The 24,345-nt window shown below is 38.1% G+C and overlaps 1 protein-coding gene across 3 annotated transcripts in view; it reads left to right on the top strand.

Moving 5' to 3' along the window:
* LOC124556827 (extended synaptotagmin-2-B) overlaps positions 1–24,345 on the top strand; it is a 193,944-nt gene that overhangs the window by 37,335 nt on the left and 132,264 nt on the right. For all 3 annotated transcript variants that reach the window (XM_047130842.1, XM_047130840.1, XM_047130841.1), the window contains exons 6-8: positions 12,611–12,756; positions 13,866–13,986; positions 18,402–18,572. In XM_047130842.1, the coding sequence (XP_046986798.1) occupies positions 12,611–12,756; positions 13,866–13,986; positions 18,402–18,572 (438 nt within the window). The remainder of the gene's footprint in view (positions 1–12,610; positions 12,757–13,865; positions 13,987–18,401; positions 18,573–24,345) is intronic.

The following is a 24,345-nucleotide window of genomic DNA, read 5'->3' as shown; positions in this document are numbered from 1 at the left end:
ACAGGGAATCATGTAGCGCTCATAGAAAAAAGTGTTCCGAGACTGTTACCTGAAATGCTCCTCCATGATACTGACAAGAGGGAGACTGAGTTAATAATTAAATCACTAAAGAGCAAAAACTCTCATGGATATGACGGGGTATCCAGCAGAATACTAAAGTATTGTTCTATGTATGTTAGCCCAGTACTTAGTCATATCTGTAACTTTTCCTTTAGGAGTGGTCGGTTTCCTGATCGATTAAAGTACTCAGTAGTGAAGCCACTTTATAAAAAGGGAGACAGGGATAATGTTGACAATTATAGACCTATTTCTATGCCATCGGTGTTTGCTAAAGTTATCGAGAGGGTTGTATATACAAGGTTACGGGAGCATTTAAATTCACATAATTTGCTGTCAAATGTACAGTTTGGTTTTAGAAATGGCTTAACAACTGAAAATGCTATATTCTCTTTTCTCTGTGAGGCTTTGGACGGATTAAATAAAAGGTTGCGAGCGTTAGGTGTTTTTTGATTTAACGAAGGCTTTTGACTGTGTTGACCACAAAATATTACTGCAGAAGTTGGACCACTATGGAGTAAGGGGAGTAGCTTACAGTTGGTTCGCCTCTTACTTTAAGAACAGAAAGCAGAAGGTAATTCTCCGCAATATTGAGAGTGGTAGTGATGTTCAGTCCCAATGGGGCACTGTTAAGTGGGGCGTTCCCCAAGGGTCGGTGCTGGGGCCACTGCTGTTTCTTATTTATATGAATGATATGCCTTCTAGCATTACAGGTGATTCAAAAATATTTCTGTTTGCTGATGACACCAGCTTGGTAGTGAAGGATCTTGTGTGTAATATTGAAACATTATCAAATGACGTAGTTCATGAAATCAGTTTGTGGCTTGTGGAAAATAATTTGATGCTAAATCACAGTAAGACTCAGTTTTTACAGTTTCTAACTCACCATTCAACAAGAACTGATATTTTGATAAGACAGAATGGGCATATTATAAGCGAGACGGAACAGTTCAAGTTCCTAGGCATTCGGATAGATAAGTAAGCTGTTGTGGAAAGCCCATGTTCAGGATCTTGTTCAGAAACTAAATGCTGCTTTATTTACCATTAGAACAGTATCTGAAATAAGGGACATTTCAACACGAAAAGTAGTCTACTTCACATATTTTCATACGCTTATGTCATATGGTATTATTTTTTGCGGTAATTCTTCTGATTCAAAAAGGGTATTTTTGGCTCAAAAACAGGCTGTTCGAGCTATGTGTGGTGTAAGTTCGAAAACCTCTTGTCAACCCCTATTCAATAGTCTGGGAATTTTGACACTGCCCTCGCAGTATATAATTTCTTTAATGTCGTTTGTTGTTAGCAATATTAGCTGATTCCCAAGAGTTAGCAGCTTTCACTCAGTTAATACTAGGCAGAAATCAAATCTGCATGTGGAATGCACTTCCTTGACTCTTGTGCAGAAAGGAGTGCAGTATTCTGCTGCATCCATTTTCAGTAAGCTACCACAAGAACTCAAAAATCTTAGCAGTAGCCCAAACACTTTTAAGTCTAAACTGAAAAGTTTCCTCGTGGCTCACTCCTTCTATTCTGTCGAGGAGCTCCTGGAAGAGCTAAAAAATTAAGCAAATTCCAATGTTACATTGTTGATTTTCTTTATTTAAACTTACGACTTGTCGCCTGAATATGTTTCTTATATTTCATTTTATCTGTTTCTACAATCGTGTTATAATTTCATGTATTGACTCGTTCCATGACCATGGAGACTTCTCCTTAATGTGATCCCACGGAACAATAAATAAATAAATAAACTGATCTCACATTGAGCATATCTAATAGACAAATGGTACAGAGGTGAATGTTCACACAGTTACTTCTGATCCCCAAGGGAGGACACTTCTATACACACGTCGGCCTGCGTTGGTTGGTTGGTTGGTTTAAAACAGGGGGGAGGGACCAAACTGCTAGGTCATCGGTCCCTCGTTCCAATTAAAATAATTCCACAAGGGTGGGAGTAAAATAATCAAGACATACAAAACACAGCTGGAAGAAAGCACAAGAATGACAGTAGGGCAACAAACACTAAAATGGACAAAATCAGACAAGAAAACCACAGAGAGATGCAAGAAACATGTAGAAGGGATCAAAGCAAGAGAGCAGATTACCATGGTTGGCTGACCATGAGAATAAAAAGAAGCCAGCCACTCTGCAACACATTAAAATGTGCACCCTAAAAGCACTAGGGTGGAGGACACAAAGGACATGCGCTGAAACTCAGATCAATTGATAAAACCCACCCTTATGAATAAAGTGTAAAACTAAAGCTGCGGTTGAGGCATTGTCAGTCACCCAACACCAAAGGTAGGACGCTGGGAAAGTGAAAAGCCCACCGCAGAGTGGCTAAAAGTGCGCAGTCCAGCAAGAGGTGGACGACCATCATTTGTGAACCACAGTGACACCGAAGTGGGTCCTCGCAACGGGTAACCATGCGTTAGCCATGTATGGCCAGTGCAGAGCCGGCAGAGGAAAACTGATTCCCTACGAGAGGATCTCATGGAAGACTTCCACACATTCGTAGTCTCCTTAATGACACGCAGTTTGTTGTGCATACTCAGTGTGCCATTCCATCTCCCAAAGCCAAAAAACCCTGCGGCATAAGAGAGAACACAGGTCAGTTTCAGAGATGCCCATCTCCAGAAGCGGTTTCTGTGTAGCCTCTTTGACCACCCTGTCGGCAAGTGCATTGCCTGGGATTCCCACATGTCCTGGGGTCCACAAAAACACCACTGAACAACGGGTCCATTCCAAGGCATAGATGGACTCCTGAATGGATGCTACCAAAGGATGGCAAGGGTAGCATTGGTCGATAGCTTGTAGGCTGCTCAAGGAGTCAGTACACAGGAGAAATGACTGCCAGGGCATGAGCGAATGTGCTCAAGAGCACAAGATATGGCCGCCAGCTCTGCAGTGAGAACACTGCAGCCATCTGGCAAGGAATTCTGTTCAATATGGCCTACACGAACATACACAAAGCCTACGTGACCATCAGCCATCGAGCCATCAGTGTAAACCACTTCATGGTCCCGGTACATGTTGAGAATCGAGAGGAAGTGATAGCAGAGAGCCACAGGCTTAACGGAGTCCTTAGGGCCATGTGAAAGGTCCAGAAGAATCTGCGGCCTAGGTGTACACCATGGAGGTGTACGTGAATGGACCTTGAGGAGAGGTGGTAACAGAAAGGACTCCAGTTCAGACAGAAGGGACCAGACATGAACCAAAATTGTAAGCCCTGACCTGGGCCGCCGATGCGGGAGATGAACCACCGTGGTTGGGAAAAGGAGACAGTAATTCGGATGCGCAGGAGAACTACGAATTTGTGCAACATAACTGGCGAGCAGTTGTGCACACCTAACCTTCAGTGGAGGGACTCCGGCCTCCACCAGGACACTGGTCGTTGGACTCATTCTAAAAGCTCCCCTCACTAGGCGAAAGCACTGGGTCAAGTAAACGCAGCACTGAGGGCGCCGCCAAATCGTAAACCAGACTTCCATAGTCACGGCAGAATTGAACAAGGGTGATCTGCACCCCAGTTGGTGTTGCTGAGGCAGCAGAGGGCATTGAGGTGCTGCCAGCACTTCTGCTTGAGCTGACGAAAGTGAGGTAGCCAAGTCAATCAGGTGTCAAAAACCAGTCCTAAGAATTGATATGCCTCCACTGCAGTGAGTGGATCGTCATTAAGGTAAAGATGTGGTTCTGGGTGAACGGTGCGACGCCGACAGAAATGCATGACACCAGACTTTGTGGCTGGAAACTGGAAGCCGTGGGCTAGAGCCCATGACTGTGCTTTGTGAATGGCTCCCTGATTCAGCCCAGAAGGTCAGATGGAAGTCTGTTATTAAACATGGTTCCTATTGTATGTGGATGATGGTCTGCAACCTTTTTTACTTACAATTCTGTGAAAGTTTTCCCTTCCTCGTGTATTGTACCTGTGTATATTACTGTTTATTACATTATATCCTGGATTTTATTTTACAAACTTTATTGCCTACAGGGTGTACGTAGAGTAGATGGTTAGTATTTTATGTTTTCTGAAGATTTCTGTACAAGGCTCCCTCCTGTTTACCTTAGCTACTGCTCTTACTGCCATTTTTTGTAGTCTGAAGAGCCTGCCTGTATAAACAGCTGGTGCCCCCACCCCATATCTCGGTACCATACTGAAGGTGTGACTGTATCACTCTGAAGTATGTCTCGAGCTATCATGATCAAGGAAGACTGAGATGCTTTTCAGTAGATACACATTTGTACTGATTTTCTTACAAATGTGGTCTCTATGTTCTTTCCACGACAGGTCTTTGTCAACAGTTATACCCAAAAAAATTTGTTTATGTAGCTTAGGGCAAATGTTCTACTTATGTTCTGATTATGGCTAAGCATAAATTGCAGTTTAACTGTCTTCTCTTTGTTTATAAGCAGCTTATTTGCAGTAAGATAACTTTACAGAAAATTATAATTGATTTCACTACTGTGTGTAGTAGTTTGTGAAAATTATAATTGATTTCACTACTGTGTGTAGTAGTTTGTGTATCATGGCCCCATCTGACAAAAAATGTTTCATCAGCATAGCTTACAACCTTGGAGTTTTGGGGTTAAATTAAATCATTAACATACATGAGAAACAGAAAAGGCCCCAATATACTTCTTTGGGACACACCACATTAAAGTATCTTGTGAGTTGATTTGGTTGTTACCAACTGTTCATTCCTTTTATAAGCTAGCTTGATGTGATATTTCCAGTGTGTTAGATAGGAGGTAAGTAGTTGTAAGGCTATCCCTCTCATCCCATATGCTTCTAATTTATGCAATAGAACTGTATGATTCACAGTGTCAAAAGCTTTACTCGTATCCAGGAAGATGTCTGTTACCTTGTCTCCTTCATCTGGCTTGTTTAATATTTCACGTATAAAAATTGCTGCTGTTGCAGTAGAGCTTCCTGTTCTAAAACCATGTTGTAGATTGTTTAAGAGATTATGTTTGATGAAATAGGCCTCAAATTGATTTAATATTACTTTCTCTAATAATTTCCCAAGCTCTGAAGTTAATGATATTGGCCTATCGTTTCTCATGTCAATTTTTATTCCCTTCTTTTACACCAGTAGGATTACAAATCATTTTCAAAAGATCAGAGAAATCTCCATGGCAGAGGGAAATATTTATTAGATGTGTCAGAGACTTCACTAATTATGCTCTGAATTCCTTTAGCAGCTTATGTGAAATGTCATCCCAGCCACAAGACATTTTAGCTTTAAGTTTTGAAATGATTGCTAAGAGGTCCACCATTTACACTGGGTGCTCAGTCATGTGTTTCATTTGTGCTAATTGTATTTAACATTGTATGAATGAATTTCTCACACACTGCTTTTGGGTCATCTGTTATGTCATCATTTTCTTTTAATGTTATGCTGGTATGTTCATGAGCCTGCTGTTTTCCACATTCTTTATATATTATTTTTCAGGCTGTTTTACTGACACAGGTTGAGTTGCTTCTTTGATAGGTGTATTTATGACCTTTAAGGTTAGTCAAGGAATCTTTGTATTTTTTTCTGAGCAGTTCTATTTTGTGAAATAGTATAGTAATTTAGTATCCCTAAAGAGTATGTAACAGTCTTTCATGTTCTCTCTCTTTCAGTGGTTTCTTGTGGGGAAATTCTCAGATTTGTGACTGATAGTGTTGTGAATTTGTTTTACTAAAGAACGTGTTACATTTAATGTCTTATTGAATTGTTTACAGATTTTTTTCCCATTTATCATTCACATTTGTTGCATTGCAAACAGGTTCCCATTTTTCATTGCCTAATGCCCTCTTAAGTTGATTAAAATTACTTTTTCTTTTATGCATAAACATATCACTTGTAGTTATATCTACATTCCATACATCAATTTACATGTAGCCAGATATGTCATTTTCTGTGGTGGTACGTTTAAGTTCTCCTTTTATTATGTTTATGAGAATATGGTCAATGCATGTCTGTCTTTCTACAGTAACTCTTGTATAGGTTCTGATTTTATGTGATAATAGTTATAACACTGAAGTAAGTCAACATAATGTACAAATAATTATTGTTATTATTTAAAGAGTGTGTGTTGATATCACCAACAAACAGCCCTTTTTTTTTATATATGCTTATGTCTTCTCCAACAGACAATTGAAAAATTCTTCATAACTGCTTCCAAGTGACCTATGCAGAGCTGCTATAATCAGACTGCTGTTTCCTAGTTTTAAATTTATTGTTGCAACCTCAGATACAATTTCATTACTCGGATCATCAATACAATTGACTTTTTCACTTGCTATGAAGAAATTCGGTTTTGATTCATTTAGGTATATGTCCAAGTGCTCTGCTTGATTCATTATATACTGAACATTCTGGTATGTAAGGATTAAATTGCTATGTTTTACTCAAAAAAAAAAAAAAAAAAAAACGTCCCTATTATCTTTGTAATTGATAATATTGCTTACTTTCTCACATAAAAGTGCCTTTCCTTTGAAATTTAGATTTGGTATTTGTTCATTTTACCTAATCCACTGTTCTACATTTTACAAACGAAGCACACAGCTGTTTGATTTTGATGTTCGTTTTTCATACCTTCTTATTGACACACACATTGTACAGGGTGTATCAGAAAAAAATCATCAGATTTAAAAAGAAGTCATAACTGTTGTGTTATTTGAGATATGTGCATGAACAACGTACTGTTGGAAAGAGCAAACTCTTGAGTTTTACATGGTTCCCACTAGGTAGCAACAGTGAGTGCCCACCTCAGTTCTAGTAAAAATGGTGCCGGGACAACAGAAAGCATTTTGTGTTCTACATTTTGCGCAGTGCGGATCAGTAGTAACTGTTCAGTGTGACTTTCGTACTAGGTATGGTGTGGATCCTTCTGCAGCACAGGGCATTAGACAATGGCATGAACAATTCCAAGAAATAGGTTGTTTGTGTAAAGGCAAATCGCCAGGCCGTCCCCGAGCGTCTGACACAGATGTTGAACGCGTCCACCCATGTTCCTTGAAGCACATATCTCAATATGCTTGAGAACATTATTTTCCCACAGTTGTCGACTAATTTGAATGACTTCATTTACCAACAGGGTGGGGCACCACCACACTAGCTTGTGGAAGTGTGTAAATTTTTAAATCAAAGGATTACTGAAAGATGGGTCAGTTGCACTGGACCAGGCGATTCAGCTTTACATTACTGGCCTCCAAGGTCACCAGACCTGATTGTATGTGATTATTTCTTGTGGGGGTTTATAAAAGACTCTGTTTATGTGCCTCCGTTACAAACAACAATGCATGAACTGAGACATCGTATAACAGCAGCTGTTGAATGGAAGCTGTATCTCAAGACATGCTCACTGCAATGTGGGAACAATTTGAATACCGCATTGACATAGGCTGTGCATCTCAAGAGGGGTCATATTGAACACCTATGAAAGGTATGAAAATGTCCTAATAAATGAACGGTCATTAGAGACAACTGTAATGTTATGATTCAATGGTTTTTCCTGGTGTATAATAGGAATGAAAATTTCTCAGATGAGCAGATCATCATGGCAAACTTGTGCAGTACATCATTCTGTTCTGTACCCTCAGTATTTTTAAGTCTATTCTGTTGTGTAATCTTTGATTTTCTTTAGTAAAACAAATTCACAATGCTATCAATCACAAATCTGAGAATTTCCCTCCAGAAACCACTGAAAGAGAGAGAACATGAAAGACTGTTACATACTCTTTAGGGATACTAAATTACAATACTATTTCACAAAATAGAACTGCTCAGAAAAAAATACAAAGATTCCTTGACTAACCTTAAAGGTCATAAATACACCTATCAAAGAAGCAACTCGACCTGTGTCAGTAAAACAGCCTGAAAAATAATATACGAGGGCCGTTCAGAAAGTAACCTCCGGTTGATTTAAAAAAATACACCAAGTTAAATAAAAATATTTTAATATATACATCTTACAACTACATCTTTGCACTATTTTTCTACATAGTCTCCATAGCGATTGAGGCACTTATCGTATCTCTTCACAAGCTTTGAAATTCCTTCTGCATAAAAATCACCCGCTTGTGCCTGGAGCCAGCCTGTGACCGCATCTTTGAGCTCTTCGTCGTCATCAAACCGCTGTGACCCGAGCCATTTCTTCAAATGCATGAAGAGGTGATAATCACTTGGCGCCAGGTCTGGGCTGTAAGGTGGATGGTTGATAACGTCCCACTTGAAGGACTCAAGAAGGGCCGTTGTTCTGCGAGCAGAGTGAGGACGGGCGTTATCGTGCAAAAAAACGATACCGGAAGTCAGCATACCACGGCGTTTGTTCTGTATAGCCCGTCGTAACTTTTTTATTGTTTCACAGTACACGTCTTGATTAATGGTCGTACCATGTTCCATGAATTCAACCAACAACACCCCTTTGGCATCCCAAAACACTGTTGCCATCAGTTTTCTGGCAGAAAAATCTTGCGAGGCTTTTCTTGGTTTGGTAGGCGAATTTGAATGTGCCCACATCTTTGATTGTTCTTTTGTCTCAGGCTTCACATACTTAATCCAGGTTTCGTCACCGGTCACGATTCTGTTTAACAATGGTTCTCCTTCGTCCTCATAACGTGACAGAAAGTCTAATGCAGAGGCCATTCTTTGAGTTTTGTGGTGGTCGGTAAGAATTTTGGGCACCCATCGTGCACAGAACTTACGGTAACCCAATCTTGCTGTCACTATCTCGTACAAGAGAGTCTTAGAAATCTGTGGAAAACCAGTAGACAACTCCGACATTAAGAAACATCGATTTTCACGAACTTTTGCATCAACTGTCTGAATGAGTTCGTCAGTCACCAATGATGGTCTACCACTCCTATCTTCATCATGAACGTTTTCTCGTCCACTTTTAAATAAACGTACCCATTCACGGACAACTCCTTCACTCATAACTCTTGGTCCGTACACGGCACAAAGCTGACGATGAATAGCTGCTGCAGAATATCCTTTGGCTGTAAAAAACCTTATGACAGCACGCACTTCACATTTGGCGGGGTTTTCTATTGCAGCACACATTTCAAACTGCCACAAAAACTAAACTAGCGCAGGTACGACGTTCACTCTACCATGGCTTGATGCCGACTGACCTGTTGAGTGCGTGAACGCACAGATGGCGTCGCTAATCCCCCCACAACCCTCACTGTGACCAATCGGAGGTTACTTTCTGAACCGCCCTCGTATAAAGAATGTGGAAAACAGCAGGCTCATGAACATACCAGCATAACATTAAAAGAAAATGACGACATAACAGATGACCCAAAAGCAGTGTGTGAGAAATTCATTCATACAATGTTTGATTTCAATTATCCAATTTTGGTCTACATTTCTGCTATTTAAGCAAACAGATAAGAAGATCCAAACTTTATAGAGATGATACTCCGATTCGTGGATAATAAGGTTTCACATAATTTTAATTACAAATTATTTCATTTTCTTGCTGACAGCACTATTTTTGTGAGATTGTAGTGGTTCAGCCACACACCAGACCAACAACTCATGTGGAGACTGTTGTGATGCTAACAGAAACAGAAGTTAGAGAATGAGTGCCACTAATGGCTGAGCAGCCCATCTGCATCCACCGGGCCAGAATAGGTCCTGACAGCAGACCACTTCCTATTACACAGACAGCTGCAGAAATGCACCATTAATCCACAGCATGAAGTAACCCAGCCCTCTGCTACAGTAGACAGCTGCAATGGAAATTCTACACCAGCATTATTTTAGCATTTGGTTGGAGGATTTCGTCAGTAAGAGGGCTGCATGCCCCTCGGCTTGTTGTGAAATCTTGTCCGCAGCTGATACCGCAATAATGTTGAGTGATTATAAAAGTTATCCTGTCACTGTATAAAATGTTAATTTCAAATTATGATGGCCGGGAAAATGGGAATTTGACAGTGATCGCTTATTCTTGTAAATCACCCCAGTACATACCCAGAAATAGTGCTGAGCTATATTGTTTGGAAACTGTTTTATGAACTTGAATGAAAATGAAATAAAAAAATTTCTAGTTCTCCTCTTCTTGACTGGTCTCCAAAGCTGGTCCCAAAAACTATTAATATAAACATCATCTTCACAGTGTACATCACAGCATTAAATTTATCAAATTGATGTAACATTTTTCAGCTCATAGCCGCACAAATAGTTTCACCATGTATAACGGGTTTCATTTTTGTATATCTGCTAGTGTCAATATAGACATAAAAAAATCATGAGTGACAATTTGGCAAAGCTACTGCAGTACATATTATAAAACTGCACATAAGAGCTTACTCAAAACAAGGTGCTACACATGTGAAAATAGCACGTATTTTTGTCTTTGTAGCTCCTTCCTTGGGTGTGTTGTTATTGTCTGTTTCATAATATGCACACTCATATGCAAAACTTATGGACAAAAGCAACTTTTGGATGATGTGTCACTGCCATGTAACGTTGATAGCTCTATGAAACTTGGACCCTACGTCAAAAGAACTGCTAACTTATAATACAGAAAGTAACTTAAATAAACACACAATGGAACAAATAGAAATGACACTTTTATTCAAACACTATTATAACACTGAAGTCACCATGATTTATGATGCTCCCCAAGACATTACAAAAGGTGCATCATTTTTCTTAATAAATAGTGTGATTACAATGAACAGCAATACGTGCTCTGCAACATGCTTCTGTTCTGGCCACATGATTAATGAAGAGTTCTTGTAACAGAACATTCCAGTCCGCCGACAGTGCGGTCGTCAAGTGCTGGATGGTCATTGGTGCATGTGAATGTGCTCCTTCCCTGTGGGTGCCTTTTTAGGGGCGCATTTGACTCTGACATCATTTTTAGGCATAATAATGTGTGACTTCATCAAACAGTGAAGGTGGAGGACTTCTTGGAGCAAGAGGATAATCGACAAATGGGCTGGCTTGCCTGTTCACCCCATTAAACCTCATACAGCACATGTGGGATGCATTGGGGAGATATATTGTAGCATGTCCAACTGCATTGACACCCGTCTAGCATTTGTCAACAGTGCTAGTGGATGAACCACAAGAACTCCTTACCAACCTTGTGGCCAGCATGGGAGCATGTTAGAGAGCTCGCATTGCTGTCCATGATGATGATCGCAAACCCTATTACATACAATGTCCCACCTTTTGTAGTGTCCAGGTTACTATCATATGTCACAGCTATTTTTGTGTCACTACTATCCTTGAATAAAAATATCACTCCTGTTCATCCCGTTGCATATTTCTTTCAGTTCCCTTCTGTACTATACAGTAGCAGTTCTTTCTATGCATGGTCAAAGTTTTGTTGAACTATTACTCTTAGTAAGAAAAGTTATTTTCATACTTAAGAACCTGTGTACTATATCAGCTAAGCATAACTGCTAATCATGATATTTGGTGTCCATATTTACACTAGAATATGTAAATTCTTGATATTGTTATTAGTCAAAACTAGTTGTGCAAGTAAGATGGCGACTCAGTAAATATTTCAGCCAAAGTGGAATAACGCCTCCCTCATACTATTAAAATTAGTAAAGGATAGGTGGTTAATAGCAACCATAAATGCAACATGGCAAAGTTTATTCAACACTATTTCCATCCATTCAGCCATCCATCCGCTCACTCAACCTCTTAGGAGTATAATTATTCAGTGGCTATAAGGTCATTGTGGAATCACTCTTGATGCCAGTTCACTGATGTGATACTGCAATAGTTTATAGTTATTATAACCATGGAATGAGAAAATAATTTCTTGTGTCTATGACAATATGCGCATCAAAACAGACATCCCATACAAGAGGCAGTGTTCATTCTAATTCATGACAAATTAATTATGTGATAAATGTTCATTTTATGTGTCATTGCTGAGGCAGTACTGTTTATACTTAGTGCAGCGATGGATAGAATATTGCCATGGGTTTACATTTGCACGAAATGCATGATTGTTGCGACTTGATGTGTCAACTTCCATCAATTTTCTCCCGTCTGCTTTTATTTGTTGTTATAATTCCATTATTGTAAGCAGTCAGTGATGTAATATGTAGACTATCATTGTACAATATGAAAAACCCATTATTTCCTAGTGATACATACATTTCCCAGAAACATTCCATTTGATTTATATGGTCCAGTAGAGAATTAAGAGCCTTTTCCTCATGTATAATGGATTGTAGATACTGGATTTATGCATGAAGAGGATTGTACATATTTCAGGTTATTTCTTGTAATTTGTCATGAGTAAAAATAATTTTTGGGTTGTTTGAAGACTTTATCAAAAAAGAGTCGGAGAATAGTAGTTGATTTACAGTACACACTTTAAAATAAATAGATTGATTGTTTTCCCTTCTTTTTATAATATGGGATAAGCAAATATCTTCAAATTCTAGAACATTCCTGGGTGAGAAAACAACATTCCTAATGTCTCATTATGATCCGTATTATCCAAAAACTTAATGCATCAGTAGATTATCTTGCTGATAAAAAAATATGTTCATCCAATTACATAAACACTTCTCCATTTTAAGATACAAGGAAATGTGAGGACGGTGATGAGACCCCTCATAACCACAGTGCCACTGATTGGAGGACTTCAGGTATTTTTCTTGCGTCACCCAACAATAGACTTCAATTTAGTTGGTGTGGCTGATGTCCTGGATATGCCTGGCCTTAGGTATGTGCTCATTTAAGTTTATTAATTCTTGGTAAGGTGCTAAAATGAATTGACTCCTCCTTTGAGAGGATTTTGTTTTATTATCCTGAATGTTCTTGTTGATCTGTGGCTTCGTTATTTATCAGCTGAATGATTGCATTTGCCAATATTTCATAGGACTCAAAAATAATCCATTCTGTGCTAACAGAAGGCATGCCATTTTCCAGAACTTCTTAATCTTGTATGTGGGTGTAATCATAGTAAATGGTAGTATGGCAGACTGAAGATCTGTTGTTTTGATGTGCTGAAGTTTGATAGCTAGTAGATTGAATGAGTAATGGAATGAGCAAAGGGTGTGTTTTTTTGGTTCTAGTTGGCATTGGGACCACCAGACCTTCTCCATGGACACTTATTTGGTTAATGTAAACCATTCTCACTGTATTTATTCATTTGATTATGTTGTGTTTAGGTCAGCATTATTTACACTACAGAAGTAAAAAAAAAAAATCTCCATGATGATGGAGAAATTCCTCAAAATCTAGGTACAGTGATATGTTGGTAATTAAATGGTTTCTATGTGTGATTTTTACATGTCTTTGTGTACATGACATCTTTACCTATTTCTACAAATAAATGCCATTAACTTAACTCCTCCAGACACAGAAGGAGCTGCTGTGTAGCCTGTGTCTCAGTGTAGCTGTTACGTTATACAGGCATTTGGACACTAAAGAATGAGACCATCTGTCTGTGAGATGTTGTTTAATGTTAATATCTACTGATAATTACCTGTATTGATACTTAAGTGAGATGTATATGCAAGGCAGACATAAAATTTATGTATCATATATTCAGCCAAATAAGTATGAAGAAAATATACTTACTAAGTGGTAGGTTGATAGGTAAATTAGAAACCAGCATTTTAATTTTTAGTTTCATCTACTAATGAGATCATTTACTGTTCTGACATCATGTGTTCCCTGTTTTAAGTGTATTTTTGCAGTGCAACACATGGTAGATTTTTTTTTTTGTTTAATTAGCATATCGGTTACCTTTTTATATCATCTTTTGTAATCTAGTGACAACTTTACCCTTTCATATAGAATTAATTTACAGTGGTGTTATTTTTGTAGCGATCTCCTGCGACGCATTGTTGTAGAAGCTGTTGGAAACATTATGGTACTTCCAAACAAAATAGCAATTACGCTAAGTGATGCAGTCCCAGCATTGAGCTTGAAGATGCCAGACCCTGAGGTAATGCTTGTATATGTTAGTTCTGCTACATAAACTTAGGATTGGCTTGTGATAACCTGAATGAGTATGGAGAATCTGTCTGTGGAATAGTCATAGAGATGTACTTAATGATATTAGCCTTCTTTATTTGTTTGAAAGGTGTGACATGTTCATAGAAAGCCACCCATTATTCTAATAATTAGCATTTAAAATTCAATAATGTTAACTGATTTTGGACCTTTTACAGATAATTCCAATTACTACTTCAATGCACATAAATGTAAAATTTACTTTTAGACAAAACTTACCTCTATAACTAAGGTGTTAATAAATAAAATTTCTGTCTTGAAGCAATATTACATTTGAATGAAAGTTCTTGAGGAAACTGTTGGCGCTTTGTGTCTGATATGCATGAAATTTCAATAACAAACCAAGGTGTCATAAGCAGGCCCACTGATGAATTGATGCCTGGAGCTGGGAAAAGTGGCCTTTTATTCATGCAGGAATCACTCTCCCCTTAACCAGATCGAGGACAGGATCTCAGGCTTTTCCTGTGTTGGGATTAATAAGGTGTTCTCTAATTTTAATCTTAATTCATTCTTTTATGGTGGAATTCTGGAATTTAAAGGCCTGCGACAGCTTCATTTTGTTGAAAGTCATGGAGTGTCCCATAGCCAGACATTGTTCTGTGACCACTGACCATTTTGTCCCTGTTGTGCATAACGTTGATGTTCATAGCAACAGTCTCCCATGGTCTTTACCATTTGATCTATTTATTACAAACCATATTGACAAATTATCTGGTAAACTCCTGTCTTGTGGAGTTACAAATCATGCTTCATGCTGCCCAGGAGTTATCTAATTCTGCTGTACATACAGAACATGCATCATACCTTATTCTACTTCATAATGGTACTAACTGTACTCAAAAAATTGCCAGCATATGAAATAAAGGTGGTTATTCATGGATTTTCTGTCTTTTCCTAGTTTTTGTCCTCACTGCCCATTGGTATTGGTCGAAGAGTACAACATATTTGCTGGTTGGTATAACCATTGCTGCTGAATATAATTTTGAGGTATTCTGGTCCAGCTGTTAAGTGTCCTGTGCCTGACAGAACATCTCTTCTCAACACTATATAGTGGTAATTGTCAGCTTGAAGATACAGATTCTTATGAGGTGGTTTACAGTAAACTGTGTATCCTAATTTGCCATCCCTTTTTTCCTCCTGGTTGACACATCAAAAAATGAGTTTCCTTCCATCATGAGAGCTATATGGAGATATGTTAACCTTAGATGTTGTAAGAAATCTAGTTTGTCTTTCACAGCTGGCCAAGTTGCAAATGTGTTAACAGTGGCTACGTTGACCGACCACAATGGTGGATGGTGGAACTGGTTAAATTGTGGTCAAGGTGCCAGAATACGACCACTAAGGCAATGGTTGCGGTGGAGCTGTGAGTAGGTGCCTATTAGATGTCCACTGAGATATAAGAGAAGCAGCATTGGAAAACCATTCATTTATTGCTCAAAGTACGTCCATTGTGTCATTGCCCCAGGATGACAGCGCTCATGGCACGCAAACACTGTGTGCCCAGTCAAAGAAGGCACCATAGTCAGTATGCGGCACATGGCCACAGGCAGGTAATGAGATGGTGACGCAAGTGACAGCATGAGACCACTGAGCCAGCAGCAGTACAGGAGCACTGTATCAGTGGTGCCAACTAGGGCCGCTAACAGCCCTGAGAATGGCCAAGGCATGCATGACCACGCTGGAGGCCACACACCGAAGCGACAGCTCACAACAGCATAGTCTGTCCAGAGCAGAAGCAAGCAGCAAGAACTTTGCCCACAAAGGCAATGGGAGACGAGTGGCTGCACATCCCTGGATGGAAACCAGAGGCCTCCAGGGTGGTAAGCAGCAGCTGCTGCTGCAGCTGAATTTGGCGGTTTTGGGCTACTGTTTGGAGAGCACTAAGGCCACAGCATCAGACTTGACACGAGCAACAGCAGCAGCAGCGGCAGCAGCAGCACAGCTAGGAGCAGCAGAACCCGAAGAGAGTGACTGGTGAAGCCATGTAGACTTGTGGACAAACATAGGTGCCTTTTCAGGACTGGAGGCCAGCAGACTGCAACATGTTTGAGTAAAAATGTCTATTTATGTGAATTTGTCCTGACCTTGCTTTGCTATCGCATTGGTTTTGAGCACGCAAAGCCACAAAAAGTCTGTGGCTCGGATGTGAAGTAACCTGGCCATCGACACTGCAGTAACTCTGCCTTCCTGCTGCATCCTAACAATGGTTTTGTTGTACATGAAAGTAGCTTGTGATGCAGTAATGTTTGGTCAGCTCTGGTCGAAGCCGCTTATGTGGCCCGTTTCATTAGTCGAGGGAGATAATTTAATTTTTCCCCAGGCATACCAAGTACATCATTTTGTTGTGCAACAGAGTTGACTGGGTGGTTGAAAAAAAAAAAAAAAAAAAGCAAGGATGCTTCCATGTGGCTGATTTTAGTGCTTCCTCTTCAAATTGCTTTACACGCCAGTTTGTAATGATTCATGAGGGTCTGTCATCTTGTCATCAAATTTTATGCTTATCATTCTTAAAAACTCTTCTACATAGAAACCAGCTTATTTGTTTCCTACAACAATTTACTTACCAACAGACCTTGGGCCCACCCTAGGAAGAGGCAGAGAAGCTGAGGATGACAGCCATATGGTGGCTCTCAGTCATACGGGATCAGCTGCAATGTCAAGTAGTATAATTCCTGGGCAGCATAGAAGATTTTTTTGGAGTTCCACAAGTTGAGAGTTAACCAGATCATTTTCCAATATGGTCCTTCGCAAATAGGCCTAATGGTCAGAGCCTTGGAAGAATGCTGTAATGAATCGCAGCAGAAAACATCTTTAGAAAAAACCGCACAAGTGTGAGCAGGACTTGTGCTCTGAGGCTTCTGTACAAATTGAATTATGTATATGAATACGTCATCTATAGGTGTTAATGAGTGGTTTGTGAGTATCGAATATGTGACACATATTTGAGTGCACTGACTTGAGAACTTAAATTTTTTACGCCACCAAGGAACCATAGACCTTAGTATTTGACATAAAATTCAACTGGATACCTCTACTTGTTGCTGAGAAAAAGAGGTCTTAACAGACAGACAGATGGACAGCAAATGGCAAAAAAAAATATTTGTATATGTGATATAATAACAAATTAATTTTTGTTCCCCCCCCCCCCCCCCCCCCTACCATCAAACCTTACTTCTTACCAAAATTTCATTATTTTAGGTCAACTAGAAGTACCCTATAGGTTTTGATGAGCGAGTTTGTGAACATAAAAATATGTGGCATAAATGGCCGTATCTTTTGATTACAGTGATTTAGAAGCATAAATGTTCTACACCATCAAGGGACCATAGACCTTAGTATTTTACCGTATACTTCATCTTAATACCTCTCTCTGTTTCTGAGAAAAAGGGGTCTTAACATATGTAAAACAGTGATTGAAGTGAGAACCCTAAAATCTGTGCAGAACAGAGGTCACAAAACAGTGTGCAGCAACAAGGCACTCTGCAACATTGGACAGAACAAAGTTGGTGATGTAGACTTCTAACTTCTAGGATTCCATTATTTTAGAAAAAGAAATAATTTGTAATTAAAATTATGTGAAACCTTATTATCCACGAGTCGGAGTATCATCTCTGTAAAGTTTGGATCTTCTTATCTGTTTGCTTAAATAGCAGAAATGTAGACCAGAATCGGATTATTGAAAATCAAAGATTACACAACAGAATAGACTTAAAAATACTGAGGGTACAGAACAGAATGATGTACTACACAAGTTTGCCATGATGATCTGCTCATTTACCTGAGAAATTTTCATTCCTATTACACACCAGGAGAAACCATTGAATCATAACATTACAGTTGTCTCTAATGACCGTTCATTTATTAGAACATCAAATGTCCGCCCCCCCCCCCCCCCCCCCCCCACACACACCGAGCGAGGTGGCGCAGTGGTTAGCACACTGGACTCGCATTCGGGAGGACGACGGTTCAATCCCGTCTCCAGCCATCCTGATTTAGGTTTTCCGTGATTTCCCTAAATCGTTTCAGGCAAATGCCGGGATGGTTCCTTTGAAAGGGCACAGCCGATTTCCTTCCCCATCCTTCCCTAATCTGAGCTTACGCTCTGTCTCTAATGACCTCGTTGTCGACGGGACGTTAAAACACACTAACCTAACCTAACCCCCCCCCCCCCAAAAAAAATCACATTTTGGTTTAAAAATAGTTGTAAATTAGTAATGTTTTGAATGGAGTGGGTTGTCATGGGCTATGTGTTGTCATTCATTTTAAAAAATGCGTATATTTTTGCGGAGTATCAGAGTATTAAAATTTCTGATGTTGATCTTACTACTTTGAATTTTACTTTTGTAGGGTGTGGTTCGTATACATGTAGTTGAAGCCAAGAATTTGATGAAAAAGGATATGAGGATGCTTGGAATGGGAAAGTCTGATCCATATTGTATAGTGTCAATTGGAGGTAAAACATTTCGTACTCAGACAATTGATAACACCCTGAATCCAAAATGGGACTTCTGGTGTGAGGTAAGCATAATTGGGAATGTTAATTGTTGTTGAAAGAGCCTGCATATGTTCAGTATACCTTTTCAGATGTTGGTTCCAGCTCGCTTGTATTTTGTGTATTTCCATGTTTTTCTCATGTTGACCAGGTTAATAATACTCTTAATACACTGTACATTACATTTGCGTATCGTGTTTGCATTCTTGTGTGATTTCTTGTGTAATTCCTATTTCAATGTTTTGAAACTGAAGTACAGTTTCAAAAGAGCTTCACTTTTATTCTATCTTTGCTACGTCTCTGTTTGTAGTGCTTATACTTGTTTAGTGCCTTCATGCTCTTGATGTCTGTATTATCTGTTAGTGTTAAAGTAGTGTGCGTGTTTCTTCACAGTACTACAGGTTATCAAATTCCTGCTGTTACTGATCCATAAATTTAGATATGTTTATTCAGTCTTTAACAGGTTGTTCAAAGCAGTAATGTCACTACAGAAATTTTTAAATATCCTTTGTCCACTGGTGTAAATATGATGTTTCGTTATGAACCATTTTTCCTAAATCATTGTCTTCCGTTTACAATAATGTGTTCATTATTATCTTCCATTTTACCATTACTGTTTGTTGGGATAAATTGCACTTCGAATAAAAGTCTTAGACTTGCCATTCGGATTCATTTAGCTTAAAGCCATATTGAATTTTACATTGAAACTTTCGTCATCACAGTGATCACCTCCATCTCACCATCCTCTGTCTACCTCCATCCCAACTCCCCTCGTGCTTTGCATATACATAGTCTCTTATAAAGTTTACACTTAAACATTTTTCTGTGCTCTCTTCTTACTGATTAGCTATTTTATTTATGTTACTTCAATTACATGATTTTTACTTTCCATTCATTGCTATTATTAAATTAATTGTATTCACCAAGTAAATCTCTGTAGATTTTCTTCTTAACGTGTAAAATAGGAAATTAGAATTTTAGAGAATAGATTGTGACTGTAGTTTGTTCATCGTATGCAAATAGTGAAGTCTACTTTCTTAACATTTACTTCACATTAATGCACGTTAGTTACTGATATAGCAACAGATAACTGAAATGAGCAGTGGGTCATTCAGATATACTACCATACCACAAAATCCTGTGTGTAAACTAAATAATTCGACACAAGACCTTTACATTTGCAGTGTTTCAGTATTTCATTACTTGCCAAATAATGCAGTTTAAGTAAATGAGAGAGATAATTTTTAAAACTTATTCATATTTGTGTAGATATTTATTCTATTTTCCAGACGAACACATGGTTAATATTCATCCTTTTGCGCATGTTTTGGATATGTTTTAATGTATACCGGGGATGAAACCTCAATTTTTTCAAAAGGTCTATATACATTATCGTTCTTATATTGTGTTTTTCAAATAAATGAATAAATATTTTAACAAAAATTTATAGGTGGAAAGCTAATATCAAAATTGGATGCTGTCATCCATCTCACAAAGGGATAAATTGTGCTGGAAATACTAACAGTTTCCTTAATTTTTACATGTTATTGCCTTGTGATGTATATTGTCCCAAACAGTACCTACAGTCCCATGGTTCTAGATGTTCGTTCACCTTCCTGTTCCAAATACAGCAGTAAGACCTCTATAACCAACCTCATAATAAAGTGAAGGCTCCAAGAACTTAAAAAGAATAATACTATTTCTTCATCCCCCATTTATTGTACAAAGACTGAATTCTTGTTTAGGTAAAGCATATGATAGGAGTAGCTTAGCTGGGAAAAGAAACTATATAATAGCAAAAAAATTCTGTCAGCATGTTCTTTGAGATTCTGATGCATGTATAGCATTCTCTGTATTTTACATGGCCTTTTAAAGTAAATAAGGTGGACTTGGACTAGGCCACCTTTAAGTCTGTGTTCTTGGTTTGTAGTATATGACTGTACATAGCACATGGTTTCTGTACTGGGAAGGATGTAAATGTGTTTCCAACGTGGTCAAATTCTCTGATGCCCAAGAGTTCTCCTGACGTCCCCCTCCCCCTGTCAATTATTTCACAAAATACATGTTTATAATAGTTCTATCTAATGCACACATTGTGAAATCCATCAAAATGGGCCTCAAGTAACAAAAAGAAATGTGAAAATAATGACTTCATTAAGCAAATTACATTAGCAAGTAAGTAAATACAGTGAAACCCCGCATTTACACTTTTCAAGGGACTTTAAAAAAAATGGTGTAAAATGCGGGTAAATGTAAAAGGTGGGAAATAATGTTTCAAGCTGTAAAAGTTACATATAGGATACCCCCTTGCACTTTATGTATGATGTATGTACATAACAGGCATAAAAAAACTTGTCAGGCCGTTTTTATTATCTAATAAAGGTTTATTATCTAATAAAAACCGCTGGCGTAACTGGAATTGATAACTGTGCGGGAAGTGGAAACATTTGACTTAATTTCAAATGTCATAATCGATGTTTTTGGAAAGCCTGCAGCTGTAATTCATTATTTAAATAACGAAATACTTTACTAGTTACATATTTTTTCATGCTTAGCATGATGTGCCTAGAGAATTTTTTCTCATTGTCAAGTGCAAATATGTAAATAAGTATTTTGTATAGTGTCTGAATATGTGTTATTCTGCGTCTCTTGCACTGTACTCATCTTTTTGAGGTTATCAAGTACTCCGCCTCATCAGTTACTTACAAAACACACACACACACACACACACACACACACACACACACACACACACACACACAATTTATCACTCACATTGTTTATTTATGTAACATCACAAAAAATACATACGTAAATACTGCACTTGACAACGAGAATAAATTCTCGAAATATGTTTTGCTCAGCATGAATACAGTATGTAACCGGCGCTGTGTTTACAATAAAAACATTTGAGCAACACCAAGTGAATGACGGTGTCAACTAGCATTCCATGTGGCCATAAGCCAAAACACGCTAAATATGGTTCGACAAATGTGTCACGATGATCACAACAATCACGAAACTGCGTTTGCGCAGTAGAGACAGTTAGTTGGTTGGTTGCGTGTTCCATTGATCAATCGCATGGTATGGTAGCTGTTATGATGTGGAATGTGTCAAGTGCACAAGAAATGCACATAAGAAACAAGATTTTTTAATATGTATGTATGACAATACGAAGTTAAGGATTAATATTTCCATTATTTACCCCATTACCTTAAATGACACAAAATGCATGTCCTGTATTTATAGATTTATTTATTCCTATTCAAGAATTCATCTATGGTATAGCAGGAGTTGTCAAGGAGATATGATTTCAGTTTATTTTTGAAGCTATTACTGCTGTCTGTCAGACATTTTATTTCGTCTGGTAATTTGTCGTAAATTTTCATAGCAGCATATTTTACCCCTTTCTGTGCCAAAGATAGGTTGAGTAAAAGATAGTGTAAGTCTTTCTTTTTTCTAGTATTATAATCTTGAATGTCACTGTTGTTTTTAAACTGGTCCATGTTGTTGAGAACAAATTTCATTAGTGAGTAAATGTACTGTGAGGCTGTTGTAAGAATTCCCAATCTTTTAAAAAGATGCCTACAAGGTGTGCAACTATGAACCCCCACACATTATTCTAACCACTTTCTTTTGAGCAGTGAATACTTTTTGTCTAATTGTTGAGTTACCCCAAAATATTATTCTGTATGACTTCAGAGAGTGAAAGTATGCAAAGTATGTTAGCTTACTGATTTCTATATACTCAAAATTGGCAATTATTCTGATTGCAAAAGTTGTTCCTATTGGTGACATTTTATTATTTAAAGACTCTCTTATGTGGACAGTGAAATTGTATATTGCTGTGTCAGTGGAACAGCATTTTTGAAATCAGAACTGTGATTTGCTAAGTATCCTGTTACTGTTGAACTGGCTAACTACTCTAGAGTACATTACTTTCTCGAATATTTATGAAAATGCTGTAAGCAAGGATACTGGCCGATAATTATTGACATCTGTGGTCTCCTCCTTTTTGTAGAGTGGCCTGGCAATGGCATATTTTAACCTGTGTGGGAAAATACCTCGAGTTAATGATGCATTACATATGTGACTCAAAACATCAGCTGTAATTGCTCCACATTGTTTTCATATCTTATTGGAGATGTCATCTACTCCAAAAGAACATTTATTTTTGAAAGATTTAATAATTTTACTTATTTCACAGGAGGTTGTTAGGTGAAACTTAATCTGACTAATTTTTTTTCAAAACGGTCTCTTCCATGTACTGCCTGGCTTTTTCCTTTGAACTGTTCTCACCAACTTTTTCTCCTACATTTAGGAAATGGTTGTTAAATATATTAGCTACTTGTGTACTGTTGGGTAGGTTGGTCTCGTTCTCCTTAATAGTAATACTACCTACTCCAGTGGCTACTTTTCCTGTCTCCCTTCTAACAACATTCCATACTGATTTGATTTTATTGCCAGAGTTGTTAATTTCTTCTCTAACATACATATTTCTTGATTTCCTTACAACTTTTCTCAGTAGGTTACAATAATTTTTATAGTGTAAAACTACTTCTGGATCTTTACTAGTTCTTGCTGTCTCATAAAGTTTTATTTTTCTTTCTGAAGACACTTTAATACCTGTAGTAATCCAAAGTTTCTTTGAAAAGTGTGTGGTGTTACATTTAGTAATTTTCTTTGGGAAACAATGTTCAAAAAGGGATATAAATTTATCAAGAAATAGGTTGCATTTATCATTAGCATTTGGCTCATTATATAAATCTCCCCAGTTAACATTTCTTAAGCTTTCTTTGAAGTGATTTATAGATACCGGGTTGAGCGATGTACACTTTTACTTAATGGTTTCCGAACTGTACACCCTGTTAGGTTTTGTAAGTTAATCAGTTGTGCATCATGGTCTGACAATCCATTTACCACAGGGAAAGCATGTGTTTGTTTTACATCCTCTTTCTGTACAAATACGTTATCTATTAGTTTGAAAATGGTTGTGATTGGTCATGATATCTTCATTCTAATGAACCTATTTACTCCCACCAGCCACTAGGCCACGTAGAGCTAGGCAGTGGCGGGAGATAGGTACAAATTGTGACAACTTTTACTTGTTTACCCATTCAAATCTACTGAATAGAGTTCCCTGGTGTCAAGAAACTTAACCACTTAATATTTGTAAACACTACTCGACGGTCAACATTATGCCAGCATCATATTTTCTCCACAAACATTTTTTCGTAATGCATAAATCATGGGAAAATTATAAATATGTTGACGCAAAATCAGTTGCAAATTAGCATTGTGGGCATACGAAATTTGACGGGACTGATAAAAAACGTCGTAAACGGCGGGAAAACGTTAATTCCGGGAACGTAAAAGCAGGGTTATACTGTATGTAACTTAGTGGCAACTGAAAATAACAAAACATTTTGTGCCCTTATTTCGATCAATCATGAAATTCTCGCTAAGTTGTGTCACTTGTGTTACTGTAGTCTAGTACGCTGTAATAAAAAATTTACGAACTTAGCATGCCTGAGTGGTGAAAACTGCTAATGGAAAAAGTGTCTTTAATATTAAACATTGCTTAATAATGCATTAACTCATAATAGAGAAATACAGAGTCTGAGATTCAAAAGTGAAAGTTCAGCCACTCTATTAATTCCCTTCATTGTTACCAGTGAAATGTGAAAGTCATGGAGATTGCTGCAACTCTCTTAGGTTCAGCTAACTGAGCCTATGAGAAGACCATCAGGGCTGCACTGTGTAGAAAGTAGTCCCCAGTCCTCTATTCCTTTAAGCTGA

Source organism: Schistocerca americana, chromosome X, assembly GCF_021461395.2.
Source record: "Schistocerca americana isolate TAMUIC-IGC-003095 chromosome X, iqSchAmer2.1, whole genome shotgun sequence".
In the NCBI taxonomy this organism is placed as follows: domain Eukaryota; kingdom Metazoa; phylum Arthropoda; class Insecta; order Orthoptera; family Acrididae; genus Schistocerca; species Schistocerca americana.
Note: the sequence above shows the minus strand (reverse complement) of the source record. Positions and strands in the feature narration are given on the sequence as shown.